Below are 18043 nucleotides of genomic sequence, written 5' to 3' on the forward strand. Positions count from 1 at the left end.
AAAAACTCGATGAGCTAATTCGACTAAATATCGATGGGCTGAAGGATCTGGAGATAACTCAACGGGTTGCGGAGGTCTCATAGGTTGTCCTTCACAGGAGTACGGCTCAAAAAAAAACTCGACGAGCTAGCCTGGATAGAGATCGACAGACTGGAGGATCTAAAGATAACTTGATGGGCTATGGAGGCCCATAGGTTATCCTCCATAAGAGTACGACTCGGAGAAAAACTTGATAAGCTGGTCCGGATAGAGATCGATGGATTGGAGGATCTGGAGATAACTCGATGGATTGCGGAGGTCCCGTAAGTTGTCCTTCGTAGGAGTACGGCTTGGAGAACAACTCGACTGGTTGGTCCTGATAGAGATCGACGGGCTGGAGGTTTTGGAGATGACAAGCTACGGAGGTATCGTAGGTTGTCCTCCATAGGAGTACGGCTCGGAGAGAAACTCGACGAGTTGGTCCGGATAGAGATCGATGGGCTAGAAGATTCGGAGATAACTCGATGGGTTGCAGAGGTCCCGTAGGTTATTTTCTACAGGAGTACGGTTCGAAAAAAAACTCGATGAGCTAGCCCAAATAGAGATCGACGAGCTAGAAGATTCGGAGATAACTCGACGGGTTGTGGAGGTTCCGTAGGTTGTCCTCCTTAAGAGTATGATTCAGAGAAAAACTCAACGAGCTGGTTCGGATAGAGATTGACATGCTCTGTTTGAGGTTTGTTGTTACGAACCTGCACATAAAATATGGGAGGACTCGCCAGACCGACTTTAGCTGGATCTTTTGATTTTTTAATTAAAATAATAGATAATTAGACTGATATTATCCAATTTTGCTTAGGTTGATCTTTTGGTGATATTGACACTTTGAGGCTAGTTTTTTGTAGGCCTGATCTTAGTCCTCACCTCATCATCATGGCCTTGATTCGATCTTCACTCTAGCTTAAGTGTTTGAAGATCTATCATTCAAAAAGAATGATACAGGATAATAGATAGTGTCTGAAAGCTTTTATCATGTGAGTTATGAGCTCTATTTGAGAGCTTTTGAGTTTTGGTTGACTCTTCCTGCTAGTTGCCTTAGTTTGGATTTATTTTTACTTCAGACTGGTCTGCATCTTTACCTTGGATATGTCCCACTCCTTTGGTGGGAAACTTCACCATCAGATGGTAACTTGACACTACGGTCTTTAAAATTCATAAGCTCGGACGGCCAAGGATTGTATTGTAGGTCAAGAAAAGTTTGACCACCAAAAAGTTAGCTTGAATTATCGTTCGCTGTGACAGAGTGCCTACGGTAAGGGGGAGCCTAATCATCCCTTTCGGAATCACTAAACTTTCAGAGAAATCCTAAATCGGGGTGTCGAATCTAGTTAGCTGGTTTGGGGTGAACTCCATTTGGGTAAAGACAGAAAAATATAAAATATCGATCGAGCTTTCATTATCAATAAAGACACGGTGTATATTAAAATCAGCAATATTTACTGTTACAACTATTACATCATTGTGTGAGGCAAGTACACCTTCAGCATCCTACTCAATCAAGACAATGGCATTCTCTTCCTCAACTTCAAGCCTTGGCCTCTTTGCCTCTGGAGGCTCCACTGATCCAGATGACCCCCAGTTGTCATATAGATTTTTTCTCGGATGGGTTGATCTTCCACTATTGTCTGTCTCCCTTCTTTCTGTCTCCTTTGCTGCACTAGTACCGACTGTGGCTGAGGTAGAGGAAATGGTTGCTGAGGCAAAGGAGGTGGTTCCTGAGCTCTCAGAGGTCGATGTTGAGGCCCCGCCCTCTGGATGAAATGGTTCAGTCTTTCCTACCTAACGAGCCTCTCTATCCCATCTCGAAACTGCAGACAATCTTCAGTATTGTGACCTGGTCACGATGATTGAGACAATACTTATTTGATTGCGGTGGTGCTCTGACTTCATTTGCATCAGATAGGCTGGGGCAGCTCGGCCCGAACCTTCATCAATACCTCTCCTCTAAAAATAGTTAAGGGTGTATAATTATTATAACGCCCAGGGGGTGAGGGTCATCGATATCTTCTCTGAGAACTTCGAGATCGATGGTTTCGATCCCCATTTCTCCACCTCTAAAATGGAGACTAGGAGTGCTAGCAGTTTCTCCCCTCTCTTCTTGGAGAGCACTTCTTATTCTGTCCTGCCATAACAAAACAGGCAAAGATTTTTTTTGCAAAGGCCTCTTCCGTACGGGCATACTTCTCCGTATGGGCAAGTGCGTTCGAAAAATTTCGAAAATAAATCTTAATCAATGACTTCTTCAAGTCGTTCTTCAATATGCCACCCATCATTATGGCCATTGCAATCGACTGATCCAGATCACGGACCTCTAGGATCACCACATTGAAATGATTGACATAAGCATGAATCAACTCACCCTTCTTCTGCTTGATGGCGTGGAGGTAGTCGGACCACTTCTGCTGCCACCGACTACTGACAAAATGGCCGACGAAAGACCAACACAGATCCTCGAAGGAGTAGATGGAAGTTGGCTTCAAACTTGAGTACTACTGTCAAGCCATCCCTTTGAGAGTCGGAGAGAACACTCGATAGAGGATCGCATAAGATGCTCCCTGGAGGAGCATTGCCATCTTGAAGGTTTTCAAGTGGTCAATAGGGTCGGTAGTCCCATCGTAGACTTTCAGTTGAGGTAGCTTGAAGTGCCGAGGGAGTAGTTCCTGCACTATTCTCGGGATGAAGGGTGGCTCACTATTAAACCCCTAATAGGGTTGCACCAAGGAGTCTTTATTGTTGAGTGCATTCTTAATCTTCTTTTCTATCTATTTATCGAGCGCCTGAAACCGCCTTTCAATATCAAAATCTCAGATGGTACAAGCCTCGAAATGCTATAGAGAATGGTGACTAGGGGTTGAATTATGCCCCGATTGCGGACTAGGAGATCTCCGTCTGGCTGGCTGTTGGGCCTTGAAACAGCTCTGATGAGTGTGCCTCCTCTCCAGGCTCTAAGGAGGCATATGCGCTTCGACTATGGGACGGCTGAAGAGCTGAGTCTAGAATTGGATTCGATGGGAAAACCATCGTGGGAGGCACCGATGGTGCCACCGAAAAGGTCACTGGTTGCACCACTGAAAGAGGTCTAGGGGTAGCCTGGGTAGGCTATGGCATTACTGGGGGAGGTGTCAGAACAGTCTGGATCATCTGAACGACGGTCGTCAAGTTTTGGACTTGCTGAAAGAGTAGACTGAATTGATCCACCGTAACCAACTGTGGCTGGGCCGATGGGGGAGCCTCAATCATCGGTTGCTGCACCCGACTGTTGGCTTGCTCTGCTTGGTGGGGGCAGCTGCATTGGAGAGCCGAGATGATGCTCATTTCAGAGGTACAATAAAGATTACATCCTTTCTTTATTTGTTGCTGCTCAATTTGATCGAGGTTGGAAAAAAGTGGCTGAGCCTCACACAGGGATGCTGGCACTGGAGTGACCTGTAAAACAAGTTCAAACCGAAGGTTGTTGCTCTGGCGAGGACCATTCGATTCTCAAGTCAGATTCAGTGAACAATAGGAACAACAACCAGTTCTCTGAAAGAAATTGATTGGCTTACCTTGGTCTTTGGGGCTTTGGTTGCTTATATAGAAGGTTGTTAGACAGCTGGTCAAATAGCTGTATGATTATATGATTTTGAGATTGTAGGGCCGTTGCACATACCATTGTGGATAAGATAAGCCATCTTTTAATCGCTCCCATAGAGTGAGGAGGCCATTAATGATAATATATTGAGTGGAGATTTGAATATCCTCGAGATTGTGATTGATCGTTGGCCTTCTTAAGTTGGGTGAGTGGTGTCACCTCATGGTACATGAGAATCTCTACTATTAATTGCATGGACCATCAATCAGGAGCTGAGAGTATGGAGAGATTTTAGCCTTTATATGCTCTCATGTGGGGGTTTTTGGCCTTTTCTGTTGTGAATGGTTGCCATGGCATGAAGATGGCTAAATATAGAATACTTCAGCTTGGTATAGAAATGATCAAGTATACCTCAGCTCAGCATAAATGAGGCTCAAGATAGCTCTTCTCAGTATAGATATATCTCAGGATAATTTAGCTCATATCAAGATAGCTCATTTCAGTATAGATATGGCTCAGGATAGCTCAACTCACATCAGAATAGCTCAGCTCATATCAGGATAGCTCATCTCAGCATAGATATGACTCAGGTTAGCTCAACTCATCTCAGCATAGATATAGTTCTTCATAGCAAACATATGGCTCGGCATACCTCTTCACAGTGTGCATATGGCTCAGCATGCCTCTAAATCTACATTCCGAATATGAATCTGAGGCATCCATGATACCAGTCTGTTGATCTCTATTCGGACTAGCTCGTTGAATTTTTTTTCGAGCCGTACTCCTATAGAAGACAACCTACAGGACCTCCACAGCCCGTCGAGTTATCTTTAGGTCCTCCAGCCCATCGACCTCTATCCAGACCAGCTTATTGAGTTTTTCTTCGAACCATACTCCTGTAGAGGATAACCTATGGGATCTCCGCAGTACGTTGAGTTATCTCTAGATCCTCCAGTCTGTCGATCTCTATCCGAACCAGCTCATTGAGTTTTTCTCTGAGCTGTGCTCCTACCTGTGGGACCTCCATAGCCTGTCGAGTTATCTTTGAGTCCTCCAGTCCGTCGATCTCTATCTGGACCAGCTTGTCGAGTTTTTCTCTGAGCCATACTCTTGCATAGGATAACCTATGGGACCTCCGCAGCTCATCGAGTTATCTTCAAATCCTCCAACCCATCAATCTCTATAGGGATAGCGCATCGAGTTTCCCTCCGAGCCATACTTCTATGGAGGATAACCTACGGGACCTCCGTAGCTTATCATCTTTGAATCCTCTATCCTGTCTATCTTTTTTCAGATCAGTTAATTGAGTTTTTCTTCGAGTCGTACTCTTGCAAAGATCAACCTACAAGATCTCCGTAGTCCGTCGAGTTATCTTCAGATCCTCAGCCCGTCGATCTTCATCTGAGCCAATCTTTGACCGACGAAAATAAACTGAGCACAAACTGCCTCTCGCATTACGAAAAGTGCACACATCACTGCTCACAAAATGAGCAGAGCATAAGATGCTCATATAAAGAGCAGAGCACAAGATGCTCATGTGAAGAACAACACAAGATGCCCTCGTATGAAGAGCAGAGCGAACATGCCGCTCGTAAGGGCCTTATATCGACCTAAGCTCAAAAGGCCTTAGATTGGCTCAAAATTCAAGCTTTTCTTTAGTTGCTTCTGTCGCTCGCATTAAATGAGGAATAGATGCCTTAATGGGATGCATGGATGGACATCCCTAAACCCGAGATATCATTTCAGCAGTACTCCTTTCACCTGATTCTCAGACTTCGGAGTAGGGAGGTAGTGTTACGGTGGTATCATGGATGCCTCGGATTCATATCCGGAATGTAGATTTAGAAGCATGCCGAGCCTATGCTTGCTGTGAAGAGGCATGCTGAGCCATATGCTTGCTGTGAAGAGGCATCCTGATATGAGTTGTGCTATCCTGAGCCATATCTATATTAAGATGAGCTATCCTGATATAAGTTGAGCTATCCTGAGCCATATCTATGCTGAGAAGAGCTATCTTGAGCCTCATTTATATTGAGCTAAGGTATACTTGACCATTTCCATACCAAGCTGAGGTATTTCATACTTAGCCATCTTCATGCCATGACAACCATCCACACCATGTAGAAAAAGTCAAAAACCCCTACATGGGAGCATATAAAGGCTAAAATCTCTTCATACTCTCAGCTCCTGATTGATGGCACATGCAATTACTAGGTGGGACCCTCATGTATCATGAGGTGACACTACTCATCCAATTTAAGAAGGCCAACAGATCAATCACGATCTTCGAAGATATTCAAATCCTCACTCAATATATTACCAGTGACGACCTCCTCACTCCATGGGAGCGATTAAGGGCTGGATTATCTCGTTCACAATGGCATGTGCAATAATTTTGCAATCTCGGGATCGTACAATCATACAATTGTTTGACTAAGGTAACAGTTGTCTAATAGCCTTCTATATAAGCAGTCAAAGTCCCAAGGATCAAGATAAGCCATTCAATTCCTCTCAGAGAACTGGTTGCTGTTTCTATTGTTCTCTGAATCTGACTTGAGCGTCGGAGGATTCTCATTGGAGCGAAAATCTTCGATTTAGACTTATTTTGCAGGTCACTCCAATGCCAGCATCTTTACGCGAGGCTCAACCGCCTTCTCTCCGATCTTGACCGAATCAAACAGCAATATTTATAATTTTATTTAATTTTATACAATAATTATAATTTTTTAAAATATATATAATTATATTGCTATTAACTTGATTTATCACCAACATAGTAATATTTTCAATTTTATGATTATAATAATTATCTGTCTTATATCTATATTGATACCTATATTGTCAATACCCAATTTATATCCATATTTGTTTAAAACAGTTTCAATATTATTGGTGCTCTTTTTTTTATTATTTTTATTAAAAAAATTATTTTATTATTTTCTTCTACTTTAGCGCCGATGTCCTACTGTGCTCGCGGAGGCGTAGGCGGGTGGGCTGCAGCAAGGGTGGCACTGGAGAGAGATGAGAAGGGAATGGAGGTGGCGGAGGAGGAGACGAGCGAAAGAGACCCGCTATATCACGAGGATGCGAACCGTGAGGTCCTCGAGCCAAGAGTCCGCCTAACCTTGATGGCGGAGGATTGGATCCCGGTGTCAATCTCGATCCACAAGGCACTCACGGTCTTGGTTTTGGGCTCGTCGATGCTGGCGGCCTCTGTGATCGATCGAGAAGGAAGCTGTGATCGGAGGAGCAGGCATGGGGCAGGATGGAGTGATGTGGCATGCTACAATGCTTAGGCGGATTTCGATGAGGGCATGGGAGAGGAGGCAGAGTTGGCTCTGGAGCAAGTCTAATGGGGTGACTGTCTTAGGCCTCAGGTCCTGCATTGATGTTCTAATGGGATGCAAGAATAGCTTCCTATACTATCATAACAAGAAAAATAATTAAATAAGTTAATGATGAATTTTATAGCTTGATAAATATATCTATAAAATATTATTGCACGTAGATTAATTTTTTAATAATAATTAATATTTAAAATATATTAAATTTTAATAAAAAAGGCTTCATTTTTTTCATTTAGTCTCGGATCTAAAAAATATCGTGACCGGCCTGAGAGGAGGGCAGGCTCGGTGGCGGTGCGTTGGGAGCTACATCCTCCCTCTCTCCACCCTCTCCAGAGATCGGAACTTGCAGCGGATCTCCTCAAGGGATTCCTCCTCGCCTACCTCCTCCGCCACCTGCATTCCCTCCTCCCTTCCCTCACCAGCGTCGCCGTCTCTTCCTCCTCCCGGCCTTCTGTCTTCAATGCCGCCGCCCACTGCCTACGCCTCAGGTGGTCCAACTCCTCCTGGCGCAGCCCTCCTCCTCTCCTATCCTCTTCCTCCTCCTCGTGCATGCCCTCCGCCTTCTCTCCTCTTCCTCCTCGCGCAGGCCCTCCGCCTCCTCCTCCATCGTGGCCCTTCTAGGGCCCTGCGCTTCGGGGGCTGAGGGCTGAAGGGCGTTCAAAAAATATCCCTGACATTGGAGATGGTTACCGAACGTGCCATCATTTCAAAACTAAAATGTCCTTGAAATTTGATATATTTACTGCACCCCGGCTCCACCCGGAATGCCGGTGGACAGGTCCAAGTCAAGGATAGAGCAACGGTAAAAGGACTAAAATGCCCTTCGGGTTGAAAATCGGATCTCTCCTTCTTAAATCTACTTCCCCAACGGTAAGAACATTGCCTCTGTCCGGATTCCATTTGAAATTTGAAAAATATTACCGTTAGAGATCTCCTCCATTCCCTTCGTCTATAAAAACTCCCTCCCACCGTCCTCCAAAACCAACCACTAATACTCAACGACAACCCCCCCTCTTCTTCTATCTCTCACGGTAGCCATGGCAGAAACCAAAAAAGGAAGGGGCAGGAAGGCACTGAAGACCCTCACGGAGAACGATGTCAACATTTCGGCAGGGAAGGTCTCTTCCTCCCCACTTCCCCCGTTTGCTGAAGCCGAGGACAGCCAGGATAGCCTTGTCTCGACCCTCTCGCCTCAGAAGGCCAAGAAGATGGTCTCCAGGTCCAAAGCTCGGGCCACGACTAAGAAAGACTTCGCTGATGAGTTGCAAGAATTGCAAGGGAGGTTCGAACAGCTCCAGCTCGAGAAGGAGAAGACCGAGGTGCTCCTGATGCAACGGGATGAGATGCTGAAACTGCAAGAGGAGGAGCTCGAGAATCGTGGCAAGGAGCAAGAGAGGCTTCAGAAGGAACTCAAGAAGCTCCAGAAGTTGAAGGAGTTCAAGCCTACCATGGTATGTTCGCATAAATTCGAGTTCCTCTTCTCTTGTTTTCAGTTTCAGTATGTGATCATCATGGGTTTCTTGTTCTCCTTTTCTGGTTTGGATTTCAAGATTCGATCTTTATGTGTTTCTCGTTTCGCTTTTCTGTTTTTGCTTTCAATGTTAGAACTTTAGAGGTGTCTTGTTTCCTTTTTTGTCTTTTGGGTTTTAACGATTCAATCCGTATGGGTTTCTTGTTCTTGATCATTCGCAGAGCATTCCTTTTATCATGTCCCTGAGGGAGAAAGAACAAGAAAAGAAAGAAAATAAGAAGAAGAAGAAGAAGAAGGACAAGGACTGCCTGGAGAAAAAGAAGCCATGTCCAGCATATGTACTTTGGTGCAAAGATCAGTGGAATGAGGTCCGTGTGTTTGGGTGTAGATCACTTCTTGTTAGGTCAAGAATTGTATCAAAGCTCATATCAGTTTTCCCTAAATTCAGGTCAAGAAAGAGAACCCTGATGCTGATTTCAAGGAAATCTCGAATACTCTGGGAGCCAAATGGAAGACCTTGAGTGCCGAAGAGAAGAAGCCCTATGAAGAGAAGTACCAGCGAGAGAAGGAAGCTTACTTGCAGATTGTTGGCCAGGAGAAGCGGGAGAATGAAGCAATTAAGCTTTTAGAGGAAGAGCAGCTGCAGAAGACCGCAATGGAGTTGCTAGAGCAGTACATGCAATTCAAACAGGTCTGATTCGTTTGAAATATTATTTCTGTCCTTCTTGGGTTGATTTTATCATCAAAATATTCTTCCATCAAGATATTCAAAAGTTTTTATGCTTGAATGTTTGCATTTATAGCAGGAAGTTGATAAAGAGGGCAAGAAAATGAGGTAAGAACGTCCCTCTAATGTTCCGCTAATCACTATATTTGTGTGTCGAGGTTATGTCAAGGTTCATCATTTGCTATTCTTTTGATCATCTAAAATGATTCGTTTTTCTTTTTGTTCAGGAAACAGAAGGATCCTTTGAAGCCAAAGCATCCCATGTCAGCTTTCTTACTGTTCTCCCAGGAAAGGCGTGCAGCACTGCTTGAACAGAACAAGAATGTCCTTGAGGTTGTAAACTTAAATGCCATCTCCATTAGTACTAAATATTTGGTAATTACTTATTCTTGTTTATTTCTTGGTAGCAGATTGCTAAGATTGCAGGAGAGGAATGGAAGAACATGACAGAAGGACAGAGAGCACCCTATGAAGAGGTCCAAACTCCAAACCAACTTTTCTTCTCCTCTATACAATTGCTGAAACCAATGATTCCAGTTTGATTCTGTGCTAAAACTGCACGTGCTCTTGCAGATCTCCAAGAAATGCAAGGAAGAATATAATCAACAAATGGAGCTTTATAAGCAGAACAAGCTTGAGGTAAGAATATAATATCCTGCCAGTTTTGGTTTACAGGTGTGTCTAAACTGAAAAATGACTTTTTAAGTTGATAATGGAATTAGGAAGCTGCGACCTTAGAGAAGGAAGAAGAGGAGCTGAAGAAAATTCTGAAACAGGAAGCTCTTCAGTTGCTCAAAAAGAAGGAGAAAACAGAGAATATAATTAAGGTTTCCCCCATCGTTTGCGATCTATCTCACTCTTGTTTAGGTTCACCCACATCATTATTAAATTTGTGAGCTAATACCTGAAACAGAAAACAAGGGAAGCCCGACAGAAGAAAAAGAAGAAGGAAGAACAGAATGCAGATCCCAACAAACCAAGAAGGCCACCATCATCTTTCCTTCTTTTCAGGTTTAGCAAGATATACCCAAAATAGAGGAACCATACTCAGTCTTTTCTTCTTTTTTTCTATGTTTCAGAAAAAATTACACTTCATCTTTCTCTGAAGGGGGGAAAAAAATGATGTTTGTGTCCTTCCTCAATTTTAGAAAAGATGCATGAAGTTTTCCCAGTAAGAAGTGGACTAAGTTGCATTAACTCTATTTGCGGTTCCAGCATGGAAGCAAGGAAACAGCTGTTGGAGGAACGACCAGGAATTGGCAATTCTACGCTGAGTGCTCTGATTTCTGTAAAATGGAAGGTAATCACTAGGAGCAATGGATCCCCGTCATGTTACTCTATTTCCTTCAATGGACATACTTAATATTAGGTTCTCATTGTCGTGTACAGGAACTATGTGAGGCAGAAAAGCAAGTCTGGAATGACAAAGCAGCGGAAGGCATGGCTACATACAAAAGAGAGATGGAGGAGTACAACAAGTCGATTGCCATGGGCAAAATCGACACCCCAGATCATGAATCTTGAGTATGTAGTTGGTTCAATAGTTCTGTTGAACTTCAAGTCCGTCACCATGTGTGACTGTTTCTCACACAAGTGAGATTTGGATATTTGTACTGTCAATGTTTTGGTGCTTCTTTTCCCTGTAACTGAATTAAGCTCCTCCATTCATGAATGATGAAGCGTTGCATTATGCATCTTGGTGTCTCAAATGGAAATTCTTTGCTGCCAATTCTCTTACCATTTAATTGTTCCTCAGATGAGTGAGACATCTGTACTGCCAGGATCAATTCCCATTGAAGCTCTATCCATGAACGATGAATCGTGCATCTCATGCATCCTGTGCCTAAGATGGAAATTCTTTTAGAATGAGCATTAACTGTGGTGAATTTGTCATTGACTTTCTCAAAGAAAAAATTCTCATTGACTTGATTCTTCTGCATTGCTGTATGAACCCTTCCATTGATGCATTTGGCTACGGATTCAGCATAGATCCACAGCACAATTCAAATTGTGGATCCATGATCTTTATCTCTCAACAAAAATGTTCATAAATTGGCCATATGGTATGAAGGGTGAGGTGCCAAGGACAACATTCAGTCGAGTAATGCGGCCTCTAAATGAGGGAGGGATCTCCTCCATGATGCAAGAGGGGTGATTTACCTTTTCCAGTGGTGGCATCCAAGAGGATCGTGGTTGGTAATTTCCTATTAAATAGGTGATTGGAAAGCACCCAGGTTTGCAACAAAGCATGTAAGTGAATTGTTCACCCTCTGGGTTGTCAATGTTAATGTCTACTATAGATTTTATCTTACGAACTTTCCCAAACTGAGGTTTACTATTAATTCCTTCAATTAAATTATATTCAGCCTGCACATTGTAAGATGTTTTTTATTTTTTATTTTATTTTTTTGGGAGTAATGATCCATGCATCGTAGATATTAGGTCAAACTTCTGTAGCTAGGATGAATAGGCTAGTTGCTAATGGATTGCCCTGTCTCACTCTTTCGCATAATATCCTGTGGCCCGGGTGGCCATTGACCAGAACACCTTGAGTTGTGGAAAGCAGCCTGTGTTTTCGTTCAATCCGAGCAGCCTGTGTTTTCGTTCAATCCGAGCTTGGGGATAGCCTCTACCTTTGGGGACATCCATTAAAAGGTGTCATTCCAACTGATCAAAAGCTTTTCCAAAATCAAGCTACCAGGATATTTCTTTTTTCTGCAATGATATATAATCTTATTGGCTACCTTGAAATTTTCCAGTATTTATCTTCCTTATATACAAGCTAATTAGGTCTAATTTACCAAGAAGGGGAAGAAAGGGCTAGCTCTCTTTGCCAGCACCTTTGTAATGATGTTGTGGAGACTGCTTTGGAGGCAGATGGGTCAAAAATCCTTCGTAACCAGTGGACCTTCCCTCTTGGGGTATAAGTTATGAATGCGAAGTTGAACCTTTGATAGTTCTAAATTTCCTTCTGAGTAGAGCCAAGAGATCATCCTTGGTAAGATCCCAAAATCTCCAGAAAAATAGCAGTGGAAAATCATCCGATCTGGTAGATTTCGTTTCCAAGAGCGAAGATAGCTATTCCAATTTCCTCCAGATTAAATGGTGCTGCCAATTTAGATAAATACACCCTGGTTATCCATACAAACAATGTATTCCAGTACATGGACAATCGATAGTTGCCGTTTTCAGCAACTAGATGGAGTAGAATTTGTGAAAACTATAAACACATATGTCCTCAGGAGAAGAACTTCTGCCCCATCCTCGAACAAGAAGGTTATCATGTTTCTTGATTTGTAACTAGAAACCACTTTGTAGGAGGTATTGTTGTCCCTTCTTTAAGCCACACCAGCTTGGAGCACTATTCAGATAGAGCTCTTCCTTCCGATACAGCTCCTCTAGGTCTCTTTTTGAGTATTCTTCTAGTTTCAAGCTCCTCAGAACTAAAATTGGTTTGCTCCACTTTCTTGCCCGGTATATCAATATACAACTAATTAGTTTCTTTTTTGATTCTAAATCCTTCCTTTTTTTGCCGTAGCCAAATTTTTCGAAGCTTTCCAATCTCCTGAAATTTTCTACCCACCCATAAGCTACACTGTTCAGGTTCCTTACAGATTTGCACTTACTCCTGATGACATCCTCCAAATCAGGGTCCAGCATCCACCATTGCCCAAATTTGAATGATAGGTGATTGATTTCAGTAGAGCTTTTTCGATTGACAGCAGGAATCTATTCTTCAATTCCAATGCAATGAGAAAATAGACCAATCTGGCTAGAGTTGGCTGATCCTGAAGATTACTCCAGGTATAAGCTCAACCTTTAAGATCAAGATCGATGAGTTGTATGTCTTCAATGAAGTCTCGACACTTCAAAACAGTCCCTGATACTCTAAGGGTTACCCTTCCTATCAGAGTGATATTTAGTGATGTTAAAATCATCTACTAATTCCAGAAGGATTGCCTTGGCCTTCTGTCTTTAGGTCCATAAACTGTTGCATACATCCAAACAAACGAATTGGCAATGCAAGAGAGTCGGTAGTTAGTTACTTCTATTTCTTTTAGCAAAATTTTACCTGTGTGCTTATGTGTAGAATTCACAATGACAAATTAATGTTGTACCAAAGAAATGAAATTAAAAGGGGTTTCTAGCAATTCAGTTATACTTGGAGACAGTCTACAATCAAACAAGCATACTAAAAATAGCACTCTGAACCTCCAACTTCAAGAATATTGATTCACATTAAAAGAAATGGTCATTGCCTCTAATTTTCATCATCACATGAATGAAACAAATTAAAGAGTTAGTCAGACGATCGAGACTTTTGCAGGTTGTTGGTGCCCCTCACTTTGCAATGTGCCAAGGGAAGGTTCTAGGTTTGAATTGGAATATTTCTTAATAAAAAACTAAACTTCTAGGGGGTGTTTGGTCAGGGGGAGTGGGGGTCTGAAATCAAAATCGAAATGGATGACTTCCATTCCAATCGTTTGGTTGGAAGGAGTCCCATTCCGATTCTAATTCCGGGATTCCGATTTCGGGATAGAATGGGAATGGCTCAATTTATATAAAACTCAATCCCTACTCTCCTCTATGGATACAATTTTTCATTCCATTTTCGATTCCGAATCCGGTCACAAACCAAATGTTTCAGAGAATTTGCCGATTCCGATTTCGATTCCAAGACAATCCGATTCTCATTCTCATTTTGATTCTGGTTGCGAACCAAACACCCCCCTAAACTAGATTATGACTTTAAAATCTTATTTGAGTCTTCTAGATTTTTGCAGCATGCATTGGGTCTAAGATCCAACATCTAAGACAATGGTTTGAAAAAAAGAAAAATTGCCACATATAAGAATCTAATTTAATATATATATTATAAAGCAAAAACTGAGAAAAAGTTTCTTAACATTTGAGATTGTCCACACAAGCAATTTTTTCTATGCCATGTGTCCTCCTACCTAACAATCCTTCGAGTATTAAATTCAAGCCTTGGATTAATAAAAAACTATATTAAATCCAATTTATATGAATTAAATTATATTATTAATGATATTATTGCATTCTTACAATTAAAGTCTATTTATATAGATAGTTGAGAATATGAAATGACACTAAGAATTTAAATGAATATTATTTTTTTATTTATATATAATTTTTTTCAAACGTGATCAAACCTAGAATTCATGCGCAACGGGCTCAAAACTAGTTAAGTATAAGTAAATGTATATTAAGAAGGGGCACAAGTTAATTAAAAATCAACCCAAAGGGGTATTTCTTTTAATTATTTTTAATAAAAAGATGATCAATCCAAATATTTTCCTTGCATGAAGTTGACTACTCAGACATTAAGATGAGATTATATGTCTTTCCATTTCATCTTCGAAATTCATACAAGAGGCATGATCAAGTCAACCAATTAAAAATCTCACTCTGTTATGGTTTAGTTATAAGAGTATATTTGATTGAGAGTTTAGTTATAAGAGTATATTTGATTGAGAGTTGGACTCCAGAATGGGAATAGAAATAGATGATTTTCATTCCAGCCATTTGGTTGGAGGAGTCCATTCCTATTCTAATTCCGAGAGAAAATGCAAATATCCTAATCATCCTAAACCCAATCCATATTTTTGTTCGGTATTCAAACTTTGTTCCGAATCCGATTCCAATCACAAACTAAACACATCAAAGGGTGTAGCCATTCTTATTCCCATTCCAATCTATTTCGATGCTGATAACCAACTGCCTCCTTAAAATATTTGGCATCACCTTGCTTGAATTAGAGATCTTTAGGGTGTTAAGCTGATAGGGTACTAAATCTACCATAAAACAAAGTCGACTTATGTAAATTATCTACATCCAAGTATTTTATTGAGTGTAGAGGTTGTAATTGCTGATAGAGAATATCTGCTTTTCTCCTCAGAGACAATAGCTTCATGAAGATTAGTTATGTATTAGGTGCCTCTATGTGACACTTTAAGAAGGGGTTTGGTTGGGGGGGAGTTGGGGTCTGAAATCGGAGATGTTTTTATTCTGAGATGCAAGTTTGCGGCAGATTGCTTAGGATTATGCTGTTCGTAGAGTTTTCTTCTTTCAAATAGGAGTCCAGCAGCACATCGCTTGTGATTATTTTGTTCACGATAGTTGTTAGAGTGTTGTTGTCAGCACGATATTCTTTCATTTCTCTATTCTAATTCACCTATACTTTTCCTTGGCGTGCACTGCAAGGGCATCTCATCAGTATTATATGGAGGATTTAGCCATGCCATGTGTCCTGTAGGCAAAGTACCATTTGAAACCATGGGAGAACTATCGCTTCCCTACGTTCTAATCAATCTATAGTTGCCTCTCATTCCTGGATTGAAACAAATGCATGAGGCAAGTATTTTTTTAAAAAATAGGTACAGAAGAGGTATTTAACTTGTCAAAGAACAGGTTTTTTCTTCTTTTCTTTGTTGAATTCTTGGAATAGAAGAAGAGATAATCTGGTCACCTCAACTACTTTGATCTGATTCCTGATGTTTATTTCTGTCAGCAAATGATGGCTCTCATATTTTCTTTATTGTTGACAATAATTCTTCAGTGTTGCAGTTAGCAGCAGAGGGTCAAGGATTAATAAGGAATAGTGCATCATATTTGAATTTTGTTGTATACCGAGATTATAGAACAGAGAGGCAGCGACCTTAAAACTTCAAAATTTCATCATAGGCAATGCATTTTGTGTCATAATGTGATGTTCTTTCTTTGGAATTTTTCCCTCCATGAGAGTGGAATTCAGGTTCTCATCTTTGAATTTAGGTATTTCTCCGAAGAAAATAGTGAAATGGGTGATTGCGATCCACCCAACATACCTCAAAAAAAAAAAAAAAGAGAGATTAGTTTCAGGTCCCTTTACCAACTGCTGATCCTTCCTCGTGAAACCAATGGTATTTACTTATATATCTATACATTGTTATCCTGCTGTTATCGGACTAATGGACACATCCTATTCTTATCCTCTCATTAGTTAATGAACATGAGATCCCTCATCTCGTGCTTGAATTATAATAAGCAATTTTAAATCGTTTCCTACCAAAAACAATTTTAAACTGTCTTGCTTGGCATGGACAGATGTCCATCATGGGAGAAGAACCGTCTTACTTAAGGCAACGTAGAAAGAGATCGTTGATGGCAAAGGGAGCAGTTTGCTGTCATTATGAAGGATGCGATCCATGACTTGGTCAACTCCATGTGACCCAATTTGCTTCCCCAGCAAGCCAAGTTGCAAGCTTTCTTTCCACACCTGGACTTTTACTCAATCGTTCCGCTCGTGAAAAGCACCCATCTTATAATACATCTCATATATTGGGGCCTCACATATTTATTAAAGAGGATGACTCCCTGATCCGATGGCTTTCTAATATATCTTTTATTGATGATATTTTGAATTCTTTATTATAGAATTATTGAAAGATGTTGGGGCTAACAGTATTGTTGATTAGATGGTATTTTATGCAGCTGTTCATATGGGATCAATTTTACAGACTGCTCCAACCGACCTTTCGATTCGATTTTTAAATATTTATTTTATGATTCCTATGAATATATCTATTCGTTTTAATTTAATTTAAGGCTCCCGATTTTTTAAAAAAAATAAAGAAACATCCATCATCAGGACACCTACGTGGAAACCCAATAGCGATGTCAGTCACACCAACCAGTATTAAAGGGGTGGGTGGTGAGGCCGTGTTGCTATGTACCTAAGCGTTTCCATCTCGTTTGAGCTGCGCATCCATCCGCTTGCGAAGATTTTCCAACCCCTTCATCTACCTCCCCTCCTTTCCCCTTCTCCTTGGATGTCGTTACTCCTCCTTTCGTCTCGTTAGTAGTGTAATATGGATAAAGACCAAAACAAGATCCCAACCAACTCTCTTTTATGGGATTGCGGCAGCTCTCTCTACGACTCCTTCGAGCTTAAATCCTTCAAGCGGCAGCTTGACTCCGCCATCGCCTCGAGGTGCCTCTCCATGCCGCACTTATCCGATCCTCCACCGCTGCCGCCACCACCGGTCCGCAGTACAAAGAAGCACTCCAAGTTCTCCAAATCACTTCACAAGCTCCTCCGATCGGTGTTCCAGTTGAGGCCTCTATTCAGGGTGCGGCTTCAAACTGCCCAACATAACGAAGATGGCTACCATGGTGTCTACTCCAGATCCGAAAGTTATGTTTCGATAGCCGAGGGGTCTCCAAGGGGGATTTCGGGTCGCCAGAGCTCGACTCGGTGGTGAGGAGGACCATAGCCGAACGGTTCACGAGTGCCACTGCTGGCCAACGGAAAGCGGTCTTATCGGGGACTATTCCGATCATGTGGTTTAGAATGTTGTTGCTCATAACTTTGGCTGGCATCGAACAGTTCACGTCACAACTTCCGGATTCCGTGATTTGAATTTTTTTTTTTTTTTCTTAATGGCGGAGGGAGAGAGGACCCATACCGCACATACCAAAATCAAATATCTTTTGAATTTTGAAAGTCAAATTTCAAAAGTTAGATAATAATCCATCTTGCTACTAGATCATGATAGAGCATGACCGATCATCATTCGCTTAGCTTCACAAATTTCCTACCTTATTGGAGAAGATAAGAAGCACGTCGCTACTTCACCTGGACCATTCACATTTTAGGTGCTGCCATCAATCAATAGTAGTTGCATCGAAGGGGGAGGAAGAACCAAAAGAAGAGAAAGGTCCCTGATTGAGAAGACTCGGGAAGGAATCTTGTAGGTTGGAATGGTTCCTGCAGTTGGTTGGTCAAGAAGACTCGAATAGCTTGAGCTGGAGAGGGGGGGCCTTACATGTAACATGTACAATTCAAAGGCATGTTTTAGTTGTATAAAGAATAAGGAAGAAAATAA

General features: G+C 41.6%; 2 protein-coding genes across 3 annotated transcripts; both read left to right on the forward strand.

The window, feature by feature from the left end:
- Nucleotides 1–7929: 7929 nt before the first annotated feature.
- Nucleotides 7930–10896, forward strand: LOC105040728 (high mobility group B protein 6). 2 transcript variants are annotated; one of them, XM_010917384.4, is made up of 11 exons: nucleotides 7930–8408; nucleotides 8650–8796; nucleotides 8877–9119; nucleotides 9232–9263; nucleotides 9383–9488; nucleotides 9566–9631; nucleotides 9729–9794; nucleotides 9878–9982; nucleotides 10069–10166; nucleotides 10371–10455; nucleotides 10545–10896. In XM_010917384.4, exons 1-11 carry the CDS (start codon nucleotides 7995–7997, stop codon nucleotides 10677–10679), a joined length of 1497 nt encoding a protein of 498 aa, XP_010915686.1. In that variant the 5' UTR covers nucleotides 7930–7994; the 3' UTR covers nucleotides 10680–10896. The 2 variants fall into 2 exon arrangements, with proteins under 2 accessions (XP_010915686.1, XP_010915687.1); XM_010917385.4 differs by having other exon boundaries at nucleotides 7932–8408; nucleotides 9235–9263; nucleotides 10545–10891.
- Nucleotides 10897–17026: 6130 nt separating this feature from the next.
- LOC140856327 (uncharacterized) lies at nucleotides 17027–17419 on the forward strand. Its single transcript, XM_073253436.1, has one exon. The coding sequence runs from the start codon at nucleotides 17027–17029 to the stop codon at nucleotides 17417–17419; it is 393 nt and encodes a 130-aa protein (XP_073109537.1).
- The last annotated feature ends 624 nt before the right edge of the window (nucleotides 17420–18043 follow it).

The sequence above is a fragment of the Elaeis guineensis genome, chromosome 3, assembly GCF_000442705.2.
Source record: "Elaeis guineensis isolate ETL-2024a chromosome 3, EG11, whole genome shotgun sequence".
Lineage (NCBI taxonomy): Eukaryota > Viridiplantae > Streptophyta > Magnoliopsida > Arecales > Arecaceae > Elaeis > Elaeis guineensis.

What these genes read in the sequence shown, in the direction of transcription:
- LOC105040728 (XM_010917384.4), top strand. Translation starts at nt 7,995, where the DNA reads ATGGCAGAAACCAAAAAAGGAAGGGGCAGGAAGGCACTGAAGACCCTC. An exon ending in GCAAAGATCAGTGGAATGAG is followed by an intron (nt 8,797 to 8,876) that starts GTCCGTGTGTTT and finishes CCCTAAATTCAG; the next exon opens with GTCAAGAAAGAGAACCCTGA. An exon ending in ATAAGCAGAACAAGCTTGAG is followed by an intron (nt 9,795 to 9,877) that starts GTAAGAATATAA and finishes TAATGGAATTAG; the next exon opens with GAAGCTGCGACCTTAGAGAA.
- LOC140856327 (XM_073253436.1), top strand. Translation starts at nt 17,027, where the DNA reads ATGGATAAAGACCAAAACAAGATCCCAACCAACTCTCTTTTATGGGAT.